At 54.4% G+C, this 27,815-nt stretch overlaps 1 protein-coding gene across 2 annotated transcripts; it reads right to left on the minus strand.

Moving 5' to 3' along the window:
- Positions 1-566: 566 nt before the first annotated feature.
- Positions 567-27,806, minus strand: FAM222A (family with sequence similarity 222 member A). Of its 2 annotated transcripts, none has more exons than XM_083373938.1 (3): positions 27,660-27,806; positions 12,915-13,044; positions 567-3,470 (listed from the first exon to the last, which is right to left on the minus strand). In XM_083373938.1, exons 2-3 carry the CDS (start codon positions 12,994-12,996, stop codon positions 2,206-2,208), a joined length of 1,347 nt encoding a protein of 448 aa, XP_083230064.1. In that variant the 5' UTR covers positions 12,997-13,044; positions 27,660-27,806; the 3' UTR covers positions 567-2,205. The 2 variants fall into 2 exon arrangements, with proteins under 2 accessions (XP_083230064.1, XP_083230065.1); XM_083373939.1 differs by lacking the exon at positions 27,660-27,806 and adding an exon at positions 15,205-15,254.
- Positions 27,807-27,815: the final 9 nt, after the last annotated feature.

Below are 27,815 nucleotides of genomic sequence, written 5' to 3' on the forward strand. Positions count from 1 at the left end.
CACTGGATGAGAATTTTCTTGGCGGCCGCCTTGCCCATCACCCAGAAGAGGTGGTTGGTCGGTCAGCCCGTTCAGAAGGAACCCGGCCACGGCAGAGGTCCCACCAGCCCGCACACCAACCTGCCCTCTCCACTGGGGGCTCTCGGAGTGACAGCGCAGCCCCACGGAGCAATCAGAAAGGCCAAACCAGTGTAGTGAGACGCCAAAGCTTGCACTTTGCTAGTCAACGCCCACAACAAAGCTGGCAAGGAGCCCTTTGGGGGCTTCCGAGCAGGAAACTGAGGCTCAGGGGGTGGGGAGAGGCAGCCTTCGGCCCTGGCTATGCCTGAACCCCAATTTCTATCCTGCCCATTTGGAAACTGGCAGCGGCCGACCGAGCAGGACTGACCGGACTCCCAATGCAGGAGGCCCATTTCACAGCTGGCCAGGCCATGGTGGAGAGGAGCCCCCCCCCAAGACTGGGAGCCAAAGAGGAAGACAGCCTCCCAGGCAGGGGGGGTCTGTTGTTCCCCCACATCCAGCTGCCCCACCAGGTGTACCCCACGGGAGACCCTCCTTGGTCCACGTTCCCAGCCAGGGGACCTCCCAGCCCCCACTCTGGGGACCCTCTTCCAATCAGGGTTCAAGCAAGAGCGGCACGCAAAGACGATGCAGACCATCGATCCAATGAAAGCCCAGATTTAATGTCTTCTTTGAGGGGAGGAGGGTGGGAGGGAAGAGAAAAAAGACAGACATTTGGGTTCTGGTTGTTTTTTCCAAGTTTTTTGTTTCCTATCATTTTCAAAACAATACAGTGCAGAGTGCACTTGTCACAGTAGAATATAATGGTTGCTTTTTCGTATAAAAACACATTCTCAGGTTATTTGTAAATGCACTTAGTGCTGGAAAAAGGTGGTAAGGACACAGTACCTCTGCATTTGGAGCCCCTCCCCCTCCCCTCCTATCTCTGTCTCTAACAAGAAAAATCTGAAATACCTGCAAAGCAGATCACCTGGCATCAAACTTATCAAACTCCTAATTCCACCACGGCAACTGTGGGGTGAAAGGAACACTTTTTTAGAAGCTGCATTTCTTTCTTTTTTGAAGGCGGAAATGAAAGGATGCGAAACGCTAAGAGCCTGGAGCCCTTTAAAGCAGGCTGCGTCTGAACACGCTGGAGGGGGCCGGGTGCTCAGGCAGCTGCCTGCAGAAGAACCCACGGCCACTCACTGGATCCCTCTCGGGCGATCCCCATTTCTAGAACTCGGCCTGGGCAGGAACAGAGCGGGACCAGGGGCTGGAATGGCCGGTTCACACATGCAGAGCTCGCCTTCCCACACTTTCTAGCAGCCCTGATGCATCTGCATCACTTCGGCATGCAAGGACTCAACAGCCAGGTCCCAGCTGGGGATTGGGGGGACCCCAGGGAGTGATCCTTGACGTTTTTCCCAGGGAACTTCTTGACACGGGCAATTGCAGCCAGATGCTATAGAGGTGGATCCCAAGCAAGGATTCCAATAAAAAGACTGAAGACCCTCCTCTTTTTCAAGACTGTCTCTCTCTCTTCTGCAAATATCCCCCCCCCCAAAACACGGTCTTCCTGGTTCTCACACGCAGATAGTAATGAAATGAAATACTGCTATTAAAAATGAAATAATAATAATAATAATGTTTTAATTCAGAAATCTCCTGGAATAATGCTGATGTGATGGAGGGGTGGGAAAATCCATCTTATAGCAGCCAAAAACTGTACAGCAGGTTCAAACTAAAAAAAGTCACTTCAAGTTTTCAAGTGTTTTTTTTCCTTCTTTAGACAGCTTCCAGACTTTTGCCCCCACCCCAATTATTAGCTTTAAATCGAAACAGTGCAAGTTACAGACTTCATCTAGAAAGGAGGCAGAATCGCTAAGCCCCCTGGATTAATGGGAGGGGTTGGGGGGAGTCTGCACCCTTCCTTGCCCTCCCCCAGTCACAATGCATTTCAAATGCCCCCCACTTGTCGCCCAGGGCAGAAAGAGGACGGGGGGGCTCCTTCCCAGGCAGTCCAGCTAGCAGTGCCCACTGGCAGGCACACACCCATTCTCGTCCCCCAGGGCACCCCCAGATTAGCAGCAAAATCGGATCGCGTCTCCCTGTTCACATTCTTAGCCATAAAACCCCTTCCTGAAGCGCACAGACCAACGCCGTACCCCACCACAGGCAGCCCAGCCCGGGGCACCTTTGCCCTTATCTGTAGACAGGCAGGCGGATGTGGGCATGCTGGTGGTCCAGGAGGCGGGGCACCGAGACCGTCTCGTAGCCCTTGCCCAGCATCTGCTCCTTGATGCACGGCGGGTGGATGTCGTTGATCAGGTACTCCAGGGATTGCAGGCTGCTGCTGAGGACGGAGGTGTTGCAAACCGCCTTGCTGGGCAGACTGGGGAGCCCCTCCGAGGGGTGCAGGCCCAGGTCCCGGGCCCCGGTGGGCAGCTCCTGGGGATTGTAGCAGTCGCTGCTGTTGGGCGTAACCAAGACGCTGTTCCAAGCAGGGGCAAAGTACTGCCCCACCGAGAAATTTCCCTGCACGCCCACGCAGTTCAACGGCGAAGAGCTCACTTTGTCCGCGGCGGTGGCACTAGCCATGGGGTGGGCACGCAAGACCCCGGCACACACCTCAGGCGACTTGCTGACGGCCCCCCCGCTGCCCGCACTGTACATCCGCAGCGGCTGCTGCTTCTGCTGCCACAGCAAATAATCCATGCCGTCCGGGTAAAGACCCGCCTTGGGTCCCACCAGGCCACTGCCCAGGTTGGAGCCAGTCACCAGCTCAGCGCCCTTCCGACAATCCGGCAACACAGCCCCCGCGTAGGCCACTGCTGCCCCCACGGCAGCCATAGTGGTGAAGCTGCCCACGGCGCCATGCTTGGCCGGGCTGGGGCTGGTCACCATCACCCCCTGGCACACCTGCTGGCCGCCGGCCTGAGCCTGGCACTGCTGATTGATCTGAAAAATAATGTTCTGGATGGAGGGCAGGTTGGCCTGGGGCAGCACCAAGCTCTGGCCGGCGTGCGGGACGACCGAAGCGGCCACCGTGACGTTGGGCGGGACGGGCGCCTCCATCTGCTTCTGGCCACCAGGATAGTTCAGCTGGGCTGTGCAGGACGGCCCGGGGGCTAAAGTGCTCATCACTGAGTAGGGGGCTACAGCCACGTGGGCAGGGGACATCTTAGTGCGCTTGCCCTCAGCGCTCTTCACCGCCCCTTTGCCGGCGGACGCCTTCACAATGGCCAGGAGGCCCTGGTAGCTGCTGGCGTGCAGAGGATAGGGGCTGTAGCGCTGGCCCATCGTGTCATACCCGTTCACCGTCCGGTTAAGGTGCTTGTGCTGGGGGACCCTGATGTTGGTGGGGAAGATCTTGATGGTGAGAGGGTTGTTTGCCACCTTCTGCGCATACGCGTCGAGCTCAGCTGGGCTGGGGTATCGTGGAGAGCGGATGGGAGCCATGGCTTCACCTAGGAGAGACCAAGAAGATAGGTGACACGCTGCAATGCTTGTAGTCACCTCTAGAGGTCACTAGAGCCTTCTCTGCACAATTAACACTGACAGCAGCCACGCTTCAGTTAAAGCAACCTTTCTCCACCTTGGCAACTCTAAGACTTTGTGGCTGGCTGAGGAATTCTGGGCGTTGAGGTCCACCCATCCTTGCCAAGAATGGGAAACACTGAGCTAAAATAAAAGGTGGTCTGTCCTCACCGGGTAATCCAGGGACAGCATTTTCCGCATGCAAAGTACCCTAGAGCAAGCAAAATCAGCCCACTGAGCTTAAATACTGATGGAGACTTTTCCTTCAACAATTTGATCAATACTGTCTCTTCCTCAATTCTGGGAGAAAGAAGGGACCCCTCCAGCCATGGTCCCTCGACTCGGCTCAGCTGAGAAGCCAAAGGTGGTTTTGCACAGATCGACTGCAGAATTTGCTCCTGGAAGTGATGGCTGATGGCCCCAACTGCAGGCCGTAGGATAAATTCTCATCCAATAGCATCAATCTCCCCACTGGCTGCAGCAAACCTGCATTAGAAATCCAGCCATCAAGGCTGGGTGGCCCCACTCTTTTCTCCTATGGTATTCTGCCCCTGCTTGTGGAGGCTCTGTTGAGCACCAGGGCCACTCAAGATAATCCAAACACTGTATTTCTCCCTTCACTTTGTCTGGTCCATTTCTAAAGGAAGCCAATTTGTCTTCTTTCTTCCAAACAGATTCCATGTTCTTAAAGATCGACCCACTGTTCTTTTTGGACTTCCAAGGTTGTTTATGCAAGGGCGGCGGTAATTCTATATGGGAAGAGTGGAAATGTCTTTACACCGGGGGGGGGGGAGGGGCGAGAGAGAGGAAGCACTGCTCTGAAAGAATGGATTTAAACCATATTATACAAGCAATTTCATGGATGCTTTGCGGCACTATGAGAGCTCCACTGGAAAAAAATAGAAAAAAATCCATTTACCAGCTATAAATCAGCACTTCTTATAATGAGCACAAAAATGTCACTTTTATGCAATTTTACAGATGAACAAAACTGGTGAAATTAACTGTGGTAACCTACTGTAGTCAGCAGAAGGCAGCTTCGAGGAGAATGCTGGGGGGGGGAGGGAGGACTCTGTGGATTCTGCCTCTCTCAAACTCCTCTCCTGCGCTAGTCTGCTAGTCTGGGGTGTGAAAGCTCATTTGTTGTTTCCATTATGCTTCCATTTGGAGTTTATCTTGAGTATCCAATGAGCCACCAACTGTGAAAATGATTAAATCTACAAAATCTATCTAATAGATTGAATAAATTAGGTGTTTGAAGAGAAGGTGGGAAAAAGAAGGTCTGGCTGAGAAGAGGAGAAGGGTTTGGGGAAGATGCAAAGAATAAGGGAGAATTACAGGCCCACAAAATCCTTTTCTCTAGTCTGTCACCCCAAACTCAGCTGGGAAAGAAAGGGCGTTGATCAAAAATCCTATTTTTGCTCCTTGATGATTTCATCTTTGAAAGCAAGCTCAGAATAGCCCGTCTGCCACTTTCTAAAACCAAGCCAGGCCACTGCTTGGCTCCTTCAAAGGTGGCTGAGATCTGTTTCGGAGGCAGTTTGCAATCATAAAATATATATATATGCTAAAAAGTAAATAGAATTTGCAAAGAGTCCAGAGAAATAAAGTGCAGCAGGAGGTTTCCAGCTCTCCCAACTGCGAGGGCAGGGGTCACGCCCTGAAGTGTCACGTGTGTATTCCTCCAAGGTGGCAAACTCTGGGACGGGGAGGGGAGGGGGCTGCGACACAAGAGTCCCGCTGCAAGTATGCCGTGCCCTGGCAAGCACCGGTGCCTTGAAAAGGGAGAAGTGAGGGTCGGACCCTCGTGCTTGCCAACTCCTGCACCCGTCTGCAAGCCCGCCCCTCTGGGCACCAAGGCAGAGCCCGCTTGTGCTGTGGTGGAACAGCAACCGGCCCCTTCTCCCCTCCCTTCTCCGCCAGCAGCTACATTAAACCCAACTCGAAGGACGGGGTTTTAATTGACTTAATAGCCTGGTTAATAACAATGCTTATTCCAGACACCTGTAAAAAGCCTCAGTGTTAATGGCATGGAGGATGCCTAGCAAATGTAGCTTTTCAATGACTGCTGCTTAATGGAAACCCACGATTAACAGGCCAGGCGCTCAGCTGCTGCAATGAAACACCCGTGTGCCACCACGTCGTTCTCGGGCAGGAGAGTGGCACTGGTGGAAGGCCAGTCAGCTTCCGTTGCCCAGTCCAGGCGAGGGAAGCAGAAGGGGAGGCCATTCACAGCCACCCCCCCCTTCTGCTGTGCCTGCAGGCCAGGCTTGATGCCCTCGGGGGCGCCCGGGGCAATGCTTGGCAGCGCGGCTGCCAAGAGCCAGGAGGAGCAACTTGGGGCTGCTGGTGTCCCCTTCCAGCCAGCCAGGCACAGGGCACTTCTGGGCTCCCGCTATGAGGACCCAGCGTCCCTTGGGCAGGTGGGGGGGGAGGGAGGCTCTGTCAGCCTTCTAGGAACAGGGACACTAATTGGCCCCTGAGGCTCCTGGCCTGAGAGTTATCAGGGGAAGGGGCCGCCTGCACTGGAGGGGAACAGCCGCCCCATGTGGAAAGAGGCCCAGCCGTCCTGCAGCTGCCATTTGCCCACCTCCCCCAACCCGGCCTCCATTTGTGTCCTCAAAATCACAGTGCGGGTTGGTCCCCAGCTTCCCCTGGCCACCTTTGGCTTCAGGAGGGCAGAAAATGCCCCCGTGCCCCCAAACCATCCCTCGCGAATCGGAGGTGGAGGGAGACCAACTCCGTCACTGCTGAGCACAAGACAAGACAAGCCACAAATTCCCCGTGATGCCACCTCTGGGGGGGATGCTGAGCGCTCTGCTGCGCAAATGATAGAGGAACCAATTTCTGTGGGGCTCCTGGCGCGCTTCGGAGCTCGGCTGGCAAGCCCCCCTCCCTCCCCACAGTAATTACTGCTTTCAAAGGGACCGTAATTGCTTTCCATCATGGCGCCCTCACCACTGTGCCACCACACGCTTGCCTTGCCACGCTGCCACTGGCCCACACCAGCTGGCCTGCTCCTCGCCCCCGCCACGCCAGCCGGGGGCAAGGCGGCCAGAGAAAGGGATGCTCCCTGGGCCAGGGTGGGGTGGGGTCTCTCCCTGAAGCCCACCCCGTCTGATCTCACCTGACTTCCAGGCTGGGTCTGGGGGCTTCCGGGAGAGGCCAGCTGGGCACTGGCAGCCAGAATGCAGCCTCCAGCTTCCTTCCACAGTTCCCCAACTGGCTTCTTCTTCTTTTTTAAGAATTACTCCATTTTTCAAAAATAAACTCCCCTAATTCTGCGAAAACCACACGACAGAGCTGATGTATCAATGAGCTGGTTTTGTTAGGAGTCCTGCCTTCTCAAGAAGCCTGGAGGAGCGTCAGCTGCCTAACTTGAAAAGCACCAGGGCCAAAACTGCTGAGAAGAATTGGGGGGGGACCCTCAACCCTTCAAAATCCTCAGTAGGCAGCGGTATTAAAACAGGATTGAGACTGGTCTCCAATCCATGCCATATTTAATTTAAAATGTTTTTAATGTCTTTCATTAACAAGTACGTAGGCTTGTTTGGAACGGGGAGGAAGCAGGTCGAAGTCTGTGCACTGTTAAAGATTAAATACTTCTTTTTTAGAAAAAAGTCTTTTCATAAGCCCATTAACCTAGAAAAAGCTTAAGACCCAATTTAATCCATTCTAATTAAAGTGATACCTACTTTAAAAGCACATTGAAGTGACCTGCAGTGCAAAGTTACCAGCACAAAGCCAGCCAGAATCCTTCAAACTGCCTGTTTACCGAACCTTCTTTTGTTTCAACTTAAGTACCTTATTATGTAGTTTGTTTTTCCTTTCTGTCAACTGCTTCCAGGCCTTCAGCAAGGAAAATGCAAGAGTATCAATATATATTTATCATTTGTAATTTTTTTTAGGAAGCTAAACCTCCCTGGATAAATATCAGAGGAGAAGGCAGCCGTTTCATTTCCACCATCACCTCCTCCTGCCTCCATGGCCTCTCATCTCCTCGTATTTTTCAAGGGGGAAGGGGGAAAAAGTAGATCCCCAAATCCCTCTCAGGAGCAAAAATTTCCCCTCTCCGTCTTGCAAGCTGTTCAATTTCCCCGACTTTGCATTCAATAACAGCCAAATAATTGAATCATCCCGGCTGCTGAAGATAGGCTTTGAATTTTATTAGAATTTTAAATTGTTTTGTTTCTTCAGTATTTTATTACAGTAAATGGAAAAAATGCATGACCCATGGTAATCATCTGATGGCTTTTGATATTATCCGGAGCGGGAGCAGGACGCTGAGATGGAGCCATCAGGAAGCTGATGAGATTAGCTCTCAAACAGAAGGACTTTCTGCTCACCCAAATTGGCCAACAGATGGGGGGAGGGGGGAACTCAGGTCCAGTCCTGGAAAATTGGTCTGGACTGAAGGGAGGGGCTGGCTGGCTGCCTGGACACCCCCCCCCCAACATCCAGGGTTCCAAATGGTGAAGCTTTGCAGACAGCCCTGATCTTGACCCAGCCAGACAACCACAAAAGAGGGGAGCAGCCTGAATGAAACTGTACTGTGCTCCATCACTGGAGGCTTGCAAAAGATTAGACAAGCATTTGACCAGGATGGTGCTGAGTGGCCAACTTTGAAAACACGGATGTAGAGTTTGCAGAATCAAGACTGCCAGAGGCTATGCAAATTTCCACTAGCAAGAACACTTATCCTGGCTGCTGAGATACACACCCACTTTCTGCCTGGCAGGCCACACTTGTCCATCTGCCGAGCTGTGCACATTCCAGTTAAGTGTGAGAAAAGTGCACCTGGGCAAAAGAGGACAGAGCTGGCCAAGTTTTCTGCCTCTAGTCTTTTTTTTCCACCTTTTCCAATTAGGTAAATATCCTGTCAGCAGCCAGGAGATCTCCCAGCCATGATCAACTTTCCAGTAATGTAATAGCGAAGAACCTGAGCTGAGTAAAATCTGAGAAAAATGACCCTCTGTTTGGCAGATGCCCCAAAGAAGAGGAAGGGGAGGATTCCTGAAATACAGAAGAGGGGATCTGCTTGAAAGCAAACCCACCTTGCAAATCCCTCCCTGGGAGCCCCCCCCCACCCTTAGTCCTGTGCAATTGAATTCATCTTTGCAAGTGGCACCAACTTGGAGCAAACCAGCTGAAATAGACAAGAATCTCCACCGAGAAGCTATTAAATATGGATTTTTGCTCCCGCATTAACAGATTTTCCAATACTCCCTGAATACCAAGCAGGGCCCCGCCATGCTGCCCGAGAAAAGCCAGCTTGGGTTTCTACCCAAGACCCTTAAAGGCTCCTAGAAGGCTCAGGGAACGGTTTCATGCTGATGAATCACCGCCCGCCTCGGCTGGCCCAACACGTGGCTCTCAGCTGCTCAGAGTTTATAAAAAGTCTGGCAAGGGAAGAGACCGAGGTTGGCACCGCTCAGCCGCCAAAGGACGGAGGGCACCTGCGCCAGACCACCGAGTTGGGACAGTCCCGGGGGGAAACGGGGGTGACAAAATGCACTATGGAAAAAGCTGAAGCTCCTTCGGAGGTGTTTCCCGGCTGTTTTGCAGACTCCAAGGGCACAAGGTCCCTTCAAGAGGGGAAGGAGACCTGCTCAAGGATCCAGCCAACACCCCCACCCCCGAGGAAAAATACCCAGTTTTTATGCCCCAGAAACTGCCCTGAATAACAAATGGCCTTTGGCTCCCTAAGCTTTCCCCCCTTTCTCCCCCAGGAATATTTATCACTACTACTCACCTATTTGACTTACTTAACAGCAGCCAAAGTGACAGGCAGGGTGAGTTGTGTTTACTCATAAATAAAAGCAAGCCCCGATTTGCTGGGAACCGAGCCAGTGGGCTCCCCCCTCTGCTCCATGCCTTGCAAGGGGCCCAGCGCAAAGGGGACCGAGCAGCCCTTTCTCGGGGTTCAGTCCCGGAAGGCTTCTGGTGCGTTGAGCTACCTGGAGAACCTGCGAGACTCTTGGCTGCCATGCTGGGCTAACTCAAGGGGGCTTACTCGCAGGGAAGGGGGGGCGTCCCTCCTCATTGTGTGAATCCCATCAAGGCCGCAGTTTTGAATCATCCCTTCCTCTCTCTCTCTCCGTGACCCTCAAGCCCCCAAACTCAGCGTGCAGAACATTCTGGCGCCTTCCCTGAAACATCTGGAGTGGGCCTTTGAAGACCGTGTGTGTAGGACGAAGAGCCTAAAAAGCAGCCAGTTATCTAGCCTGGCCAAGGATCTTCACGGTGACCGAAGAGCCTGACAGCTGGCATCCGGAGGGCGCCCAGTTGCAGAAGGATAGCAAGACACCCGCTTCCTAAGCAGGGGCAGAATGGACTGGGAGCTCTAAGCCAACTCTAGCCAACTCTCCGGGTTTCTTGCACTTCCTTCCCTCTTTTGAGAAGAAAACATAAGCAAGCGTGTTGGTCACCCCTACAGATACCAGACCCTTTCACCAAACCTAGAACAGACGTCTCATGACTGAGCCCCCCTCCCACTTAAGCAATGGCTGCCTGCTGCTGCCCAGGCAGAAAGGGTGCCAGGAGGCGTGTGGTCCCCGGCAGAAGGATGCTGCAGCCTGCCCACAGGCCCTGCTCGGCTAAAGCGACCTTTCTCTCAACAGCCCAGAGATGCTCCTGTTTATTGCAGCAGCCAGGCCCCCGGGAATTTCCAGGAGGGGGGCATTTTATTCTTGCCACCCGTCCCGATTTGTGCCAGGAACAGAGTGCCTGGCCTAAGGCCACAATCTCCACCGCTGGTGCCCACCGCCTGCCTCCCCCCTACAGAAGCACCAGCCAGCTCCGTGCTCCGGGTGAGCCCCCCCCCTTGCCTCACAAGGCAACCCAGCTATTAAAGGAGGAGCTCAGCCACACAGGGGCATGTCTGAATTTGATTAGTGGAGGCTTGCATGGGTTCACCCAGCCGAGAGGGAGGGGGAGGGGGGCTGCTTCTCTCTGAGCCACTAAAAAGTAAATGGCTTAGTTTGCTCTGTGACAAGTGGAAGAAACAGGGCTGTGTTTGCATCACAATGGGACAGATTGTGCTTTGTTTGCCCACAAAGAAATTGGTTGTGCTTTGGTGAAGAGGCTTGTCCATACTCACTAATTCAATTAAGGGAAGATTATGCGACTCTGCCCCCTTCCCCAGGACCACTGGCTAGGTCTTTTGAGAGCCACAGTGGGGTCCCCCTCCCCAAATCTGGCTGGAGAGAAGCATTCTAAGGTCAAGGATGTCAGTTGCATAATTTTCCAAGGACACATTTGATATGAGGGGTTTCATTACAGAAACTAGGTAACATCATCACAAGTCTTTAAGAAAACCACAAAGTTCAGAAAGCACCAAGTTCGGGACCGCACAGTCCTCCTCCTCCCCCCCCCCTGCAAATCCCTCTCTCTTGTAGCACTGATCATGTTACCTAATTAGGGTAATGAAATGTCTGCAAGGAAACCTCCAAGCTGAGAGAGCAGCAAGGACCCCTCATTTCAACCCTGAGCTACAAATATTATCCTTTATCGGTACATATTTAGGTGCTTCTTCCTTCTGTCTCACGAACAATCAACCATTGCGGGGTGGTGGTGGTGGTCCTGGAAGGGGGCTGTGCCCATCATGGGCCTGACTTGGAAAGAAGCTGCTAGGCACTCAGAGCTGGCCTTTCCCCTCCCTTCTCTGCACCCCTCCCCTCTCTCTGCCAGCCATGGCCCTTGGGCAGTGGCTGAAGAGTGCCCGCTGGAGAGCACCCATTTGCTCACCAACCTGCAGAGTAGCCAGGCCAGCCTGGTTGCTCTGTGCCAAGCCAAGTGGGCCAGAAAGCCAGGGGAGGGCCGGGCTGGGGGAAACGTCTCTCTTCTGTAGCTCCAGCACAGGCAGGAGGGCAAATATTAGCAGGCACACCTTGCATGCAAAATTAATACCAAAATTAATCAACAGCCCGGGTGCGTAATAGGATTCTGCAGCCGTGGCAGGCCGTGCTGGGCGGCCGACTTATTTCATGCTGACGGAAACGCAGCCAGAGGACATGAAATAAGGCCCATAAAGATAATTACCGAGATACTTGGGAGCAAATTAAGTAATCAGAGGCGCTTCTAAATCATGTCTAGTTTTAAGAAGTGCTATCGTTCCTGATTACTGAGAGAGCAATCTGGAAGGACAGGACAAAAACAGACACCCCCCCTTTCCTCAATGCCCCCAGGCTAAGGCAAAGACCCCCCCCTCTTCCCCCACCGGCCATCTGTGTGCCTCCTGGTGCAGCTTCTCCTCTGTGGGTGGAACAAACATCCAAGGGAGAAAACTGCGGTGGCAAGGAAACGCCCAGGGTGGGGCTACCTGGCAGCCAAGCGAGGGGAGGGTGAGAGAGATTTGATTTCTCTCTTGCTAAGCAGCTGTAAAATCAAGCCAGGCTGAGGGAGGCCCAAGCAAACTCAGCTTGTGCCCAGCTCAGTTAAAACTGATGCTAAGTGAAACCGGAAGCCTGCAAGTTTGATGGTGAGGGTGGTGATCACCCTGAGAGCTTCTGCCACGGAGACAAATTCCTTGAGTGTATGACCACACGGCCAAATAAAGTACTCAGTTCAGTTCAGTTCAAACCCTCCTCTCCAGCAAACAAATGAAAACAGGCAGAAGGACCAAAGGCAAAGCCTCCCTTGGGAAAACTCAGCCTAGCCCTCCTGGGAAGGAGAAATTGGCCCTTTTTCCGCAGGCGCCAGGTGGGAAGAAGGCTGGGCCAGCACAGCTGCAGAGGCTCAGCACCAGCCAGGGGCACGGAAGGCCGTTTTCAAAGGTCTTAAGAAATGAAACAGGCCAGCCTCATCTCCGACCGCTTCTGATTCCGTGCCCCCTTCTTAAGTGGCAGAACTGCTCGGCCAGGGAACAAAGAAAGAGAACCCCTGCAGCCACCAGAGCCCAGCCCAGGCCGTAAAGCGCTGGTCATTTTTGAAAAGAATTCCTCCAGTTTAAAACACACAATAACCACTTTAGAATCTTAATGCGCCTTTGCAGCCAAAGAAGAGGTCAGCGCTACCCGCCTAAACCGGGCTCATTAAATATGCATTTAATCATAGCTTTGGCTTTAGAGGCAAAGAACCATCAGGAACAGGTGCTTTGCCGAGTGACCTTTGGGGACCTATTTTAAGGTAACTCATTTACGGCTCCTGCAAAAGGCCCCCTCCTCTCAGCCGCCAGAAGCCCAGGTGGGCTCGCGTGGGAATTAGAAGGGGGCAACAGGGGCCCCCGGCGCACTCAGGCCAAGAGCCCCTTCCTCTGCCAGGGGCCACCATGCAGAGACAAAGGGGGTGGCCGCCTCTGTCGCCAGCAGCCGGAGCCTTTCCCACCAGGGAACCTTTGCCCGCCTGGCTGCAGCCACCAGCCCAGAGCGACTCACCCTTGCGTGGCTCCAGGGCCTTATTCGGACAACCCAGAGGCTGCCTCGGTGGGTTCTGGGTCCTCTGCAGGCAGGCCAACATGGCGGAAGAGTGGGCGAGACGGCTCTGGTGGCATCACTCCAGAAGACCCTGCAAGGAACCCCAGAGAAGAGAAATGGGGTCAGTCCATCAGCCTGGAATTGGGGGGGGGGAAGACCCCTCCACCCGCATCACAAATTAGCAGGGAAGGAAGATTTGCGCAGGGTTCCCGCTTCAAAGGGTGCTGTGCACTCTGGAGAAGCAAAATTCTACGGATAATCAACACTTCCAAGCTTCTAGACCAGAGTTTCGCAACCTTGTTTACTTTAACATGGGTGGACTTCAACTCCCAGAATTCCCAAGGCCACCAAAGCAAAGCCAGGCCCTTTGCAGCCCCCTTGCTTGGCTCCAGGCGGGGACCCAGAGCTCTCTTGCCGGCCGGCAGTCTTCAGAAGACCAGGCAACCAGCTTCCCTTAAGGGCAGCGGGCACCGTGACAATTTTAGGGCAGGGGCTGTGTTCAAGAGCTCCCACACCTGCCAAGCGGTTTGCAAGGGAGATTCAAAAACAGAGACACATTGGGGGAAAAACAACGGACAGGAGTTTTCTCTCGCTCTCTGCTGCCACAGGATTTCTGCCCCCCCCCCAGGCATGTTCCCCCTTCAGCCCCAATCAAGGTGGGCATCCCGTCACCTCGGACTGAACTGGTTGTTCTGTCGGAGCGATTTTGCCCACCGTCCTTCTCCCTGCACACAATGGACACCCTGTGTATGTGGGGGGGGGCTGCTAAATGAGCAAAAGGGAGTCCTGCAAGCAGCTCCTTCCTGGCTCCCCCCCCCCTCCTGGGGCTCCAGAAGCTGCTTTGCCCAGAAATCTGAAAATGGCGGATGTGGCTTCTTACCCTCGGAGAAAGGAGCTACCTAACTCTTCCAGGCAAAGCTTTTCTGTCTCCACCCAGAGGGCCTTCTCCGCTCTGGTCCTTACAGCATCCCTGCCCCCCCCCAAAGACGGCACGACCCCCTCCGGCTTTCCCCAGGGGGGGCCTGCCCAGCCGCTGTGCCTCCCCGAGGAAGCAAGGAGGCGCACGCAATCTGCTTCCCAAGAGTTTGCACACCCCACGGAGGGGGCCAAAAGCAGCCTGGCCTCTCGCCAGGGAGCCAAGGTGGCGCCGGAGGGACCCAAAACATCCGCTGCTGCTGCTGCTCCTGTTGAACTTCTGCCTGGAGTCGCCAAGCTCCTGTTCCTGGTACTAATGAAGTATTCAGGCATAAAAGCCCTTTTCACTATCTTTCTTAAGATGCTAATTTCACAACAAGAGTTCGTTACTACGTAATTATCTCAATCTAGGTTCTAACCCCCCCCCATCTGTACCAGCCTTTCTCTAAAAAGAGCGGGGGGAAAGAAAAGAAAAGCGGAGTCTGAAACAGGCACTTTTCATCATCACCAGCTATTTTATTTTCCATGAAGCTACCTTGAAAGAAGCGAGTTTTTACTCTGAAAGAGACTTTTATTCTGTCTCGCAGCCAATCTTCGCCTATTACCGCCTCGAAGAGGAGAAAAGAGAGGCAAGCAAAACGGGCCCTGATTACGGAGCCCCCTCGTTAATGCAAGAGCCGGGTGTCCATTTCCTCTCTAGTAATTTCACGCAAGGGGATAGGTCCAAAGTGGGGGGCTGCAGGGGAGCAGCCCCCACGCAGACAGAGCCGGGCTCCTTCGGACCGTGCCCGCAGCCCTTCCACTTTGGGGCTGGCCCCGGGGACTCTGAGCAGGGAAGCAAGCGAGCCCCTCTCTGCAGATCTGGGGGTGGCTCCCGCCCCCCTCCTGATGAGCAGGGCAAGAGGGAAGCTCTGCAGAGGAGGCCCTCCAAAAGCAGGCCGGGCACGGCTCGCGAGGCAGACTTGGAGGATCTGGGACTTTCTGCACTTGTGGCTCTCTTTGTGCCCTGCTGCCTGCCAGGCTGGACGCGGATGAGAGCCTGCAGAGCTCTGCTCAGCTGCTCTGCCCGTCGTCTTAAGAAGGATTGGCCATCTGGGCCTCCAGCCTCGGCCTCCTGCCCCGGCTTCTCCTCCTGGCACTTGAGGTTAATCCTGCAGTCAGATCCTCAGCCCCCCTTATGCCCCCCAAAGGCGCCGCTCGGGGCTCTCGACCGGGATTTGGGCCGCCAGGGACTGCTGCCCAGGCCAGATGGCAGAGCTTTGCCTGGCATGGAAACAGCTCAGAACTGCAGAGAGTGAAAAACGCACTTTCTTTCTTCCTGGAGAGTTTCACCTACCGAAGCAAAGCCAAACCCCGGCCCATTTGGTCTCTTTCTCCAAAGCCCCGAGCGGCAACCCGTTTTGAACCCGCTTGCAAATCTCTCCAGCTTATTGGCTAATCTGCTATGATGTCATGGAGGATCTCTAATGCAAAGGCTCAGCAAAAAAGTTTCCGCTTACTTAGGTCCCTCGGCATTTGAGTTAAATCCCAGCCATCCTGGATTTCACTGGCAGCCGGATCCGTAGAGAGCATGGCCGGACTCAGCAGTTTTGCCCATCTGCCGACTCCGTCCCTGGTTGAGGACAGCTGGCTACTCACCCCTCCTGTTCTCTCCAGCCAGAGAAGGATGCTCCCACTTGCTGAATCAGGCCCTGCCCTGCCGGTCTCGCCTCCTGCTGCAAACTGCCACGCGCAGGACACAACATCTACCCACTGCAGGGCCTTAAAAATAGCTCCCTTCTCAAAGTCACGCCAACGGTCCCTCCCATTCGGATATAAGTACCCATTTCACAGCCCTTTCTCTAACGCCTGCTAATTTTGAAAGCCTGCCGTGAAAAGCAGGGCTATTTATAAGCCCAAGGTCTCTGCGACTTTAATAATCCTCCCCCCCAAAATCACCTGTCCCTGCAGACCACTGGCTGCTCTTTGGCACCTTCCAGTTGCTGATAAAAGGGGCCTTGAGTCCCAATGAGACGGGGGGGGGGGGCGGTGGCACAGAGAATTTTAAAATCAGGCTTGCTCCAACTTCCAAGCCATCACTGCAGCAATCCTCTGCCATGATGGCTCATAGAAGTGTTGGGACTACAACTCCCATCACAGCTCCTCTGCAGCGCCCTCAATGGCTATGCTGGAGGGGCACAGCTGGACATAACCCACCTGAGCTTTACTTGCTCTTTTGGAAGCGCCTTCAAACAATGAAGATGCCAGCCAGCCATCTTCGACTGACATTGGCGACTTTGCTGTGAATTGTCTCACGTGGCCACGTGGCTTCTGCTCTATTTGTGTTGTGGTCGGGTGATCTGATTATACTGAGCACCAGCCGTCTTTGGAGGTAAGGAATGAACTCTAAATGCCTGCAATCGAGGGGGAGGGCACAGGAAGACCAGCTTCAAATCCTCCCCCCCAGCCATGCACATCATTTAGTGATCTGGGAACTCCCCCATCCTACCTTGCAGGGCTGTTATGAAGGTCCAGGTAGTATTGTGGAGAGAAGGAAAAACCAAGGCACTGCACACCTATTCAGAGACTGCTCGTGCCAGCCTGCCAGGGGTTTACGCTCACCCGTCTTAAGTCCGACTGCCCAACAGAGAGCCCTACATTTGGTGAGCTGTAACATGGTCTGTGTTCAGGGGCATCACAATCCTGGTGCAAAGGTGGGCCTGATCCAGCAAACTACGCCACAAGCTTTGAAACTATCACATCTAACTTCCTTCTGAGTCCAAAGGATGCAAAATTAGACAAAGCCAGTTCCCCTTCGCACCCAAGACCCAGATGCACTCTGCCTATGCTCCGAAGCATGCCGTTCCTCTCTTGACACCCTCCCGTGCTTTGTCCCCTGCGTTCCTGTGAGCTGCTAGTCAGGCAACTTGCAAATAATTTATGCTTAACCTTGAAAACCCCAAAGGGCTGCAACTCAATTAGCAAAGCTGACAGTTTGGGTGCTGGAATGAGTTAATCTGGAGAAGGGTCACCTTTCTGTAAATTATGGCAAATAAATAAAACCGCAAGAGGAAAGTTCACCGGCACCTTGCCAAAGGCATCTAACCAAGCAGGCAGGCGGCCTGGGGTGGGGCGGTGCGACCTCTTTTCCCTGCTGGCAAATGTCTCCATGAAACCCAGCTAATACATTTTTTTGGGGGGAGGCCCTGACTGGCTGCCCCCCCTATCACGAGCATGCCCTGAGCCTGCTGGGGAATCAGTGGAGGAGAGAACGGAGGAGCGCATCCGGTTAATAATTAAATGTTAATCTAAAAAGCAATTTTAGCTGCAGCCCATAAGATGTGGTTTAAGATTATATTAGCACGCAGGAGCCAAGGGTAATTTCCACTCACCCCACGTGTGATCAGCCAGAGCCCAGCCAGCTTCATGCCACACAGGCTGCTGATTAAAAGGGGGGACCCGACAGGGAGGGAGGAACCAGCCAGGACATTTGGGGGGGGGGCTGCCAAGTTTAAACGCTTGTTTAAAGCTTGCATGAACTTTGATTGCAGCCTGAAACACCGAGGCTCCTCTGTGCCAGCCCCCCCAGTCTTTGCACCCCCGGTCACCCCCAAAGGCACGCTCCCTGTCAGCTCCTCCTCTTCCTCGGCTCTCCAGGAAGCAAGGGGCTGTGTGGGCAGACCCAGAGGCCCAGCAGGTGCTCCGTCATTGATGTAGGTCAGTGTTTCTCAACCTGGTCAAGTTTTAAGATGCATGGACTTTAGCAACCATGCTGGATGGGGAATTCTGGGAGTGGAAGTCCACCCATCTTAAACCCTTTGAGAAACTCAAATCTAGACTCCACAAGTTCGCTGTTCCCTCCCTGCTGCAGACTTCTCCCCTTCTTCCCAAAAAACCCTGTGCCAAAGTTGTGGTATTTGGGCACATTCTGTGACTTCTATTTCAGCCTCGTGGCGCTGATTTCCAATGAGGGTTCTGCTCTCCCCCCACCCAAGAGTCCTCTCCAACCCTCCGGGCTCCCCTCAACCCGAACACAGATTTTCACTGCACAGAGGAAGAAACATTTTCCTAATTACAGCTCATTTGCATTTCCTAAATGCTGGCAAACTGGCTTCCGGACAATTTTCTGCCTGAAGGAGGGTCCGCAAATATTGAAAGTAAATAAATAAGAAAATTATCAGCTTCTACAGCATGGGCTGATTTCTTATCTTCTAACAAACAAGCGAAGTGCCCTGTTGTGCCATTATTGTGTTTGCTCTACAATTTATGGATTCTCTCCCCCACTTTCTTGTTATAACAAGGAGACCTTGAGACAAGAGTTTTGTTCTTGCTGGAGCAGAAATAAGGAGCCCTCAGCGGGAGGCCTGGGCAGAAAGCAAGGCGTACAAAGATGACCGACCGGGTCTCCATCCGACTGGGGTCCTTTAGCGCAAGGAGGAGGGAGGCAGCAGACGCAGTTGCTTCAAATGAGAGATTAAGAGGAAGAAAAGATGTACAGACACAGTTTGAGGGCAGAGAATTTAAACGAAAGCCAAGGCAAATAATTGGGCGAGGGGGGCTCACCCAGCACGCAGCCTCCCCAGGCCAGAAAAGGGTGTCCTACCCTTCAGGGCAACATCAGATGCCAGTGAAGTCTGTTCCCAGCAACTCAAACTGGGGGCCAAGGAAATACGTGGCCCCTTTGGCGCTCTGGACGTCTGGACAGAGCCGAAAGCAGCCTGTGGCGCTGGGCACGGCCGGGCCTGGTCCCCAAACAAGGGGCAAGACCTTGAGCGTCAATCAAGTGCTGGAGAGTCACGGGCAGAGGCCAGGATCCCCACGCCCAGATCTGCCCAAGGAGGCAAGGGGTCAAAACAGCCAAAGAGAAGCAGAAGTACAACTTTCTGTTCCTTTGGGGAAAAGGCTCATCCTGGGATGAGCACCCACCTCAGCCTCTTGTTTCAGTCGCTAGGACGAGCATCCTCGCTAAAGCTTCCTGGGCGTGACTTCAAAGACTCTGCGGGCTGCCATTCCTTTTGTGGGTCAGAAACAGGTTGGCCCAAGCAGGGGCACACTCTGAGCATGTGCAAAAGGCTTTTCTCTCTTGGCTAAGCCAAGATGCCCTTGAGACCCACTTCGGAAGGGCAAGCACTGGGAAGACAAGACTCGGGATGGGGAGGCTTTTAAGCAGAATACGGGGGGGGGGAGAGAAAAAAATATCTTTTACAGGGTGGAGGTCGAGAGGGAAAGGTCGGACCAGAAAGCAACTCAGTGACCTGGAGCCCTGCCGAAATTCACCAGAAGGAAGGGGACCATTGCAAGCTTCCCGTAGCCCACCTCACCTCACCACTGGGCCAGGAAATGAGGCCTGCGTCGGTCGCTGGTTGCCCAAAGGCCACTTCCCTCGCGCAAGAGCCCAATGACAGGCAGAGAAATGCCAAACGATTAAAATGAATCGGCGGAACAACAGTGCGATGGGAAAAACGGTGTCAGGGCGGGGAGGAAGAGAGAAGGCACACAGAGAGCCCCCCCCGCCACCATCCCTCCTTCCTTCCATGTTTATAGCAATTGTATGAAAGTGTACAGCACGGATCGGCAACAGCTGACAAATGAGATCAAACAGACGTGATTTCAAGTTGGCTTCATCCCGCGTTCTGATTGGCATTAATTGTGAGCATTTGCAAAGCAGAACGCCGAGAGCGGCTGACATTCGCTCCGAGCGAGCATTTCCCTTCTAATAGTTTTAATGATTACAATGGGAGCCCGTGATCGGCTCTGCGCATTAATAACTCAGGAACAGCTGGGGAGGCGGGCAAGGGGGGAGGGCCGGGGGGAGGGGAGCCGCACAGGAGGGCCCGCCCTTTTGCCTGTGCAGCACACATTCACTCACGTGTGTGCACCACTGAAACCCATCCTCCCGCAGAAGTCACAGGCAGGGATGGGGCTCCTCCAAGGGTGCCTTCTGGCTTGCCAAAAAACCCGCAGAAGCCGCAGGGCTGAGAGGCAGAGCTGCCCAGAGGAGTGCTGAGAAGAGACCAGGCTGCCCAGACGGGACGTCCTGCAGCGGAAGAGGCGAGCAAGCCCTCCTGCTCCAGCTGCTCTCCGATCTCAGCTCCGGGACGTTGCCTCCAACTGGGTAGAATAGCTTGTCTTGTTCAGCTGGAGGAGACGCGAGGGCAAGTTGGCCCAAGCGGGGACACACTCTGAGCATGTGCAAAAAGTTTTTCTCTGTCGGCGGCTGCTGACCAATTCTATCTCCGGACCACAGACTCCAGCTTGCCGTGGCCACTATTGAGTTAGGGGAGGGGTCGCGAGCCTCTCGGTCCCCACCCCCCACATTCTCAGGATGGGATGCAGCGGATGCACCAGCTCTTCCGGAGGGCCCAGAAACACAAAAGAGGCGACCACGTCCAGCAACAGTCCAGCTCACCACCCGGAGACTTCCTAGAGCTTCGTCATGCCTGACCAGATACGTAGTCTCAGTCCCACCTTCGAACGCAGAACACCCGCAGAGGACATGTCTGCCCCCTTTTCACTCTGAGACGAGCCAATATTCGAAAATCTTTTTCTTCTTTAAGACCCCCCCCAAAAAATTAGACTTGAGACCACCAAGCTGACTCCATCAGACCCTTTTCAAACCCCCAAAGCTTCAGGGGACGAGATGTATCCAAACTTCTGCTAAACGTTCCCGTTTCCCGAAGCACCAATGAGAGATTTCCATTCAAACAGGCTTCTGGCATTCAAGCCAACTTGTTGCCAAGAGGACTTTAATGTGTTTTTATTCCAGCTAATGCTTTAATTACACCAGGTCTCTTTTACTCCTATTTTGATGTCAGCTGCTTCAAACAACATTCTTTTCCAGGCAAAGACAGAACATAAGTCTTTTCTTTCTGTTGGCCAGCCCATCATTTCAGAACCCCCCCACCCGTGTCTTCCAAACAGGCTAGACTACAATACCCTTCAGCCACAGGCCTTCCATCTCCAGAAAGAGGCTGGAGAACATCCTGATATTTCATCCATAAATGCCTCCTTAATTCTCCTTTACAGCACCAACCTTAGACCTCTTCTTACAAAGAGGAAATTGTCCCCCTGAACCAGTTTGCAAACCTGACATGGAAACTGCACGAAGGAGCCCACCCACCCCCGCCCAAGTCTTAAAACCTGAGTAGTGGTGGGCCGTTACCTGCCGCAGAGGGAGCCTCAAGCACAATTCAAAAGCAAAATCTGTAAACGTACAGGTGCCCTTTGTGAACAGGCAGCTCCCCCCCCACCCCTTGAAACCTTCAAAACACCCACAGTCCCCGGCCAAAGAGGCTGGCATGCAAATCCTTTGCGCCTTCATGCAGCAGCCTCCAAGCAAGAAGGCCCATTTCTGCCTGCCCACTCTCGTGCCCAACGCCACCTGTCCACCAAGACCCAGCTTTCATACAGATAATGCGGGGGGCAAGGAGTTGGGGGGGGCGAATCTACCCCACTTTGATCTCTTCCCTTTCTTTTCTACATTGAGGGGAGCCAGCAGCCATCACTGTTGGGTGGCAGCCGGTTCCAGGTGCCCTTCAAGACGCCCGAGGTGCAAGGAAGCCACGCTTGACGGGAGAGAGAGGAAGTAGGGTTAGGGACAAGGGGGAACCAGCCTGCCCCCCTTAGTTCCCAGTAGCTGCTTGTAGGTCGCTTCCCCAAATCTCCTTCCCTTCACCCTGCCCACCCTTCCTTTACATCTTTCAAACTAGATTTGGGGGGGGGCACCCGGCCAGAAGATGCAACAACCCTATGCTCAAAACAAAGTGATTCCTTTATTCCACCAGAACCACAAAGAAGCAATTACCCAGCTGCATTTAAGCTTACACCCCAAAAGTTCAGCCGGCAGGTGATAGAAGTGGGGGAGGAGAGAATTCACAAAGCAGCTGATTAATCAGGAACTGCCCCCCCACGAACTCCAGGAAAACCCTGTGCATCTCAGGATCCTTTCTCTGGAATTAAAATGCCAATTCGCTGATCTGCAGGAGGGAAAATGCAAAGCAATTAAAATCTTGGGGTGAGGAGCGTTCCCCCCCTTCCTTCCATTCTATCCAAGGCTACTCCTGGGAAGAAGCAGGCAAAATTCATTTGGCTCCCAGAGGGCCCAGAAGCTCACCCCAGCCCTGCAGGGACCTCCGGCATCTGGCTGGCTGGCCAGGGCAGCGGCGCTGTGGGGGCGTGTGGAGTTCAGGCAGCTGAAAGGCTGGGGGCCAAGTGCAGCCGGCCCTGGGAGGGGGCTCAAAAGCGCCAATATTGTCTTCCCGGGCAATAAAAAATTCCCAGCAGGCTCTTGTCGGTTTCAGGTCATTAACCTGTTTTATTGAAAGGTTGTTTACAGCAGTCATAAATAGATTCCTTTCTTTGCCTCTCCAGCAAAGAGCCATCGTGAGACCCAGGAAAGGGGGGCGGGCAGCAGCTGGGAAGAAAGCCGCAGCCCTGAGACACCGAAAGGGGAGGGGGCTCTCCAACCATGCAAGCACAATTTCCAGCAAGTTGCTCTGGATTGGATAGCGCCGGTGGCTCAGACGGTCTGATCTCATCAGAAAAAGCATCTCCTGCATGTTTCAATCCCGGCTCAAAGACTGGGGGACCTGAAAGCAACTGGGCTCGGCCCCTGCAAAGTTCAAACCAAGAGTGGGAAGGGGGGCCAGAGCACTGAGGGGCAGCCAAGGAAATCGCTCACAGCCAGCCAAGCCGGGGAAAACCAGAAGAGGCCGCAGCCGGCAACCCCTTCCAGGTCCACAATTCAGACACTCCAAGCACCCTTCACAGAGAGTGGCCGCAGCTACAGAGCCAACCTTGCTGCCCTCTGCCGTGCCTTGGTGGGAGGGGGCTCCAAGCCCCTTCACCCACCTGCAGAGTCCTCAGATGGCCCGAGTGAAGGATCGCTAACATCCTGGAGCAAACAGGGCCCCTCACCCCATCCAGGCCTCAGATCCCAGGATTCAAGCTTCCCCTTCTGGATCAAATCCGCCACGGGAAGCCAGCGGTTGGGAGGCGCGGCTATTCCGCGTCTCCTGCTGGACGTGGCTGTCAAAGGATGGGCTGAAGGAGGCGATTCCTGGTGGTCCAGGCGAAATTTGGACAAGGTGGTTTCAAAAATTCTAGGTCTGGCCACAAAGAACAGGAAATTCCAACCAAACTTCCCCAGAGGAACGCCAAACTGACAAGCAAGCTCTAAGCTGCAGCCGATGTGGGAAGGACGCCTAGAAATACTAGAGATAATTATATGGAATAGAAAAGCTGCAAGCAGAATAAGCTTTTAATGATTAATTGTATTCCAACGCTTAATTTTAACTCTGATTTTTAATTGTAAGAATGTTGCTTCTATCCTTTTAGTACCGGAAGCTGCTGTGCTGGTCGAAGGAACAGAAAGCCTATTGGAAAGCCAATAAACGATAAATCAGCCAAGCAAACACCTGCACGCATCTTCGGTTGCTCTGTGCAACCCCCACCCCCACCCCACGGGGCCAGCTGCCGTCTCTGGCAACACACAAAGCACACTGCAGACGCAAAGCTGAGGGGGGACAGGGAAGCCACCGCAACCCCCTCCTTGCCACTTGTTAAGATGGCGTGAATAACAATAATTTTTAAACGTGCACGCCGCCTGACTTTCAGTGTCTCTGTGCAATTCCTGGGATAAAATTCACATCTCTGGGGGACCCCCCTGAGTTGTCCCATCCTCTTCAGGAGCAGCAGCTTTCAAAATGTCGGTCTCCTCACAGAGTGGAGAAGGTCTTTCTCTTCTCCTGCAGGGCTCATCAAGGTGGGCTGGATGGACGAGGCGGGGGGGGGGGGGGAGAGATCTGGCTGCAAGGAGAGATCAGTGGGAGGGGAGGAAGGGCTGACTTTCCTTCCTGGAAGCAGGGTGGGTGGGAGTGAAACACTGGGCTTGAAGACCCTTTCCATCATCCTAAATTACCTGCATGTTTGGGGGGAGGGGGGTGAATGCGTTTCACTCAGAAAGTGAGGGATGCTCACCATTTCAATTCTTATCAGAGAAAAGGTCTCCCAAACTTGCCAGCCCGCCAGGCCTGGCAGCCCCGGGCGAGACCGCCGTGCGGTGACTCGCTTGAAGGTGTGGCGAGTGCAGGCAGCAGCGCATGCAGGTCCCGATCCCCCCTCCCCGGTGCAGATTCTGCTCTTTCCGAAGGGGAGGGGAGAGGGAGGGTGGGGGAGGGGGTTGTTAGGCAGCCCTCAACCAATGTCAGCCAGCTGATAATTACGGAGGGCATCTCCCCCTCCTCAGAGAAGGGCACAGGGGAGCAAGTCACTTAGCAACGGAGCGGCGCCCCTGGAGTGGCCGAGCGACCAGCCATTTTCCCCTGCCCTTCCCCGGTGGTGCCAGGCGAGCACAAACAGCGATAGGCAGCCGCACAATAGCTCTTGACACACAAATAGGTTAACACAATAAAGCCGGCTTTAGCCAGCTCACTCCAGGGAGAGAAGCAATTCGCCTGGCTAGGAGGAGGTAATAAAGCCGGCCTTTTGTGCGCCGCATTAGCCAGAGAGAAGGGGAATTGCCCTTTGATTGAATTACCTGGCGTGAATGTTAGCTTATCCCCAAGAATGAGCCGGGCGGGAGGAAGGCCTAGTGGTTCCTCCCCCTGGCTGGGGTGAAAAGATCCCCGTGCAACTGCCCCCCCCTTTAAAGCATCACCTTCTTCTCTTGGGGAGGGGGGCGCCCCTTTCCTTCTCCCGCCAGCCAGCGCCTTTCCCCGAACAGCCGGGGCATCAAGAATCGAATTTCAGAAGAAGCCACAAGCCGTTTTGCGACTTCTCTGCACAGGTGTGGAAGCCACTGGTCTGCCAAACGGTGAACTACTGCAAGCAGAGGAAGGAGGAAAACTAGTCCGAAAGGTGAAAGTGGACCTTTGGGAACAGGTTGCTTTTTGATCTTTCACTTCCACAATACGGACTCGAAACCTGAGCGTGGACCCAAGCTATGGTCACAATAAAACCTGCCCTGCTCAGGCAGCCTGTGATCCTTAGCCAGGTGTATCGACCTACGCAGCGAGCCTCAGAGCTGGGAATTAGGGTGGGCGGAGGACGGCCTGACACTCACCACTTTATCCGAACAAGCTGAAGACACTGACCGGAACGCAGCAAACACTTCTGCCAGGGGTGAGCAACGTTGTGGAATCAGACCCCTCCTCGTCAGGAAAACAGCCCCCCCATCATCTCTCTACTCTGCTCTAACCATCCACGTGAAATCCACTCTCCGCCCCCCCACACCACCACCACCCCACGCCAGAAGCCTGCATGAGGCTCCTCTCTCTCGGAGGAGATTCAGTGGCTCGGAGGCTTAAATTTTTAATGCAGCTCCCTCTTTAGACTTGAAATATCTCGCAGCGTGAAACTGAGAGGAAGGCGGCAGAATGGAGATTTATTGACCTCTTCGAGGCAGTGGCGGATCTGCAGAGAAGAGAAGGCAGAGGCCGGTCTGGGAGGCTTTTAAAGGCAGGAAGGACACAAAGGATTCCCAGCCCGCCCCTTCTCCCAATAAATGCCCCATACCAGATAAAAGGAGACGCTTTCTGGATCATAAGATAAAAATACCAGGGACCTACAGGTGATCCAGCAAAGCGCTGGCCAATTGTGTAAGCTTCTGAGTTCTGCAGAGTTCTTGAGCAGGCAAGTGACATAAAATTCCAGGGGGAAAAGTCTTTCCCTTCATACCATTCCCTCACAGGCTCAAGGAGGCTCCAGTTTCAGAATTTTGACTCAAAGGAGCGTCCAGGTCAAGGTGCTCGCAGCCCAAAGGTTTCGCCTGAGTGAGCTGATATTAAAAGCGTGCAGATTTTAACATTTCACAGAATTTTCCATCCTGGTCCATCTGGAAAAATTCTCTGCAGTTACACATAAACCACCTTGTTTCACGGAACTGATATACGGTACCTTCATATTCAGAATGAGCATTTCAGGGAATTCACATCATAACAACAATTAAACTCAGGCCAAACAGTCTCCTCCTTATTTGAAGGCCTGGCCAAAGAGCAGGTCCGTTACTCCGGTGCTGAAATTCTGACTCTTTTTCATTCTCTCCAACAAAATTCCCTGAGAAGTCTGAAACTTGAAAACTTTTTTTCCCAAGCAAGCAGGGAAAAGAGAGCGGGGGAAAAAGTCTTATGCATTCTGCACACTTCACCCGACACACTTTGCGCAGTGAGGCGTTGATGTCCCAAAGCGAAAGCCTACACTTGACCCCTGGACTCGGGTGCCCAGACTTCAACCCCAATGGCGCTTTCTCCAATGTGAAAAGGCCTCTGGGTTCACCTCGCCCACGCCAGAGAGCCTCCCCGGAGCAGATGGGGAACGGGGGAGGGGAGAGGCAGGCAGGCCACCGACTTCACCTGCAGGTCTTCCAGGCAGACTTGAAGGTGGGGGGCCAAAGTCCCCGTCAGTAGAAGCCTCCTTCGCGCAACAGGGACAGTCAGCAGAAGACTCTGCGGCCTGGAGAGGACTTAATCTTCCTGGCTATGTTTGTGCCAACTTGCCTGTCAAGGCCTTCACAATGCCACCATCGAAGTTTTCAGTTGTGGGGGGAGATCTGGGCTCAGGGGAGGCTAAAACCAGACAGCCCCAGGCCTGCTCAGGAGGAACCAGCGTAAGCAGGCTTTGGGGTGGGGGGCAACACCCCAGTCACCCCGCCTTCTCCAAGGGCCCCAGCGAGCGGCCTCTGGAAGTTCTCTGAAGACAGACCGGCCCCTGGACCCATTTCCCCTCCCCACAATGCAATGAGGGGAGGGGGAGCCCTTTGCAGCAAGGGGGGGATAAAATAGGTGATCTCGGAGGCTCCTCCCCTGCCTCTCCCATCTACCAGGCCCGGCTTTGCCATCCGGCAACAGCAATATTTCTTTCTCCCAGTTTGGGAAAGAAAGCGGGCCTGGTGCTGGCCGGGCAGCTGAGAGCTCCGGGTGGTTCAAGGGCAGCAGCCGTGAAGCTGCAAGACCAGGCCAGGGCTGACCCTCCCCGCCCCCAGCGGATTTCCTTCTCAGCCTGCCAAGCCCGTCCAACCGGCACCCAGACAGAAACTGTCCCCAAGGGGAATTGACCCCCTTGCAGAAAGCCCACACCTGCCATTCGGGGGGGGGGTTGTTTCTGGGAGAGTGGGAGTTGGGGGGGATTTTCCTTCTTAGGGCTAATAGGATCTTCCCCCCCAAAAAAGACCTCCAGAAGTCTTCAACTTGGGCAGGGCACCTCCACAGGCTCTGGGTCCCTTAAGGCTGTGGCTCCAGCTTTCCTGGCCCTCCGAGCCTGTGGGGGTGTCCAGAAGGCGCCGGAAGCCCCCAAAGGAAGCAGAGACACCAACTTTGACCTGCCCCGGGTCAGCGAGGCCCATCCACCTTCCTCCAAGCTCCGGCCCGCTGAATCGCCTCCCGAGAGTCCCCATTTGGCCAGACCGCCAAGGCTACGTGGACCCCCGGCCCCGGCCGCCCTCAGCCACTCGCCGGAGCTCCAACCGACGCGCCTCTTCCGACCAGCCACCCCCCCGCCCCCCAGCGGGAGCCAGAGGCCCTCAGGACCACCATCCCCGCCACACACACACACACACACGCCTGAGCAAAGCAAGGGGGACCCATCCCCGCCCTGCTGCTCAGTGAAAAGGCCTCTGGGTTCGGGAGGAGAACCCCTGCCAAGAGAAGCGGCCGGGGAAGGGACGAACAAGGCAAGGACGGGGCGGACCGTCCCAGCCAGACGCACAGACTGCCCTGCCCATCATCCCCGGCCAAGGACGCGCGCCTCTGCCTCGGCCCTGCACCCAAAGTGGGGGCCGGGGCCGACGCCCCCCGCCCGGCCCTCGCCCCGCTTTACCATCTCGGTGCGGCCCCGGATCGGCTTCAGGGCGCCTCGGCCGAGAGCAGCAGCCGCCGCCGCCTCCACCGCCGCCGCTGCCGGGTCCTCGCGGCCATGAAGGGAGCCGAGCCAGGAGCGTCGCCGATGCCTCGCCGCCGAAAGGGCGCCGCCCGC

Source organism: Vipera ursinii (genome assembly GCF_947247035.1).
Source record: "Vipera ursinii genome assembly, chromosome: 14".
NCBI classification, from domain to species: domain Eukaryota; kingdom Metazoa; phylum Chordata; class Lepidosauria; order Squamata; family Viperidae; genus Vipera; species Vipera ursinii.

What these genes read in the sequence shown, in the direction of transcription:
- FAM222A (XM_083373938.1), bottom strand. Translation starts at nt 12,996, where the DNA reads ATGTTGGCCTGCCTGCAGAGGACCCAGAACCCACCGAGGCAGCCTCTG. An exon ending in GGCCCTGGAGCCACGCAAGG is followed by an intron (nt 3,471 to 12,914) that starts GTGAGTCGCTCT and finishes GGTCTCTCCTAG; the next exon opens with GTGAAGCCATGGCTCCCATC.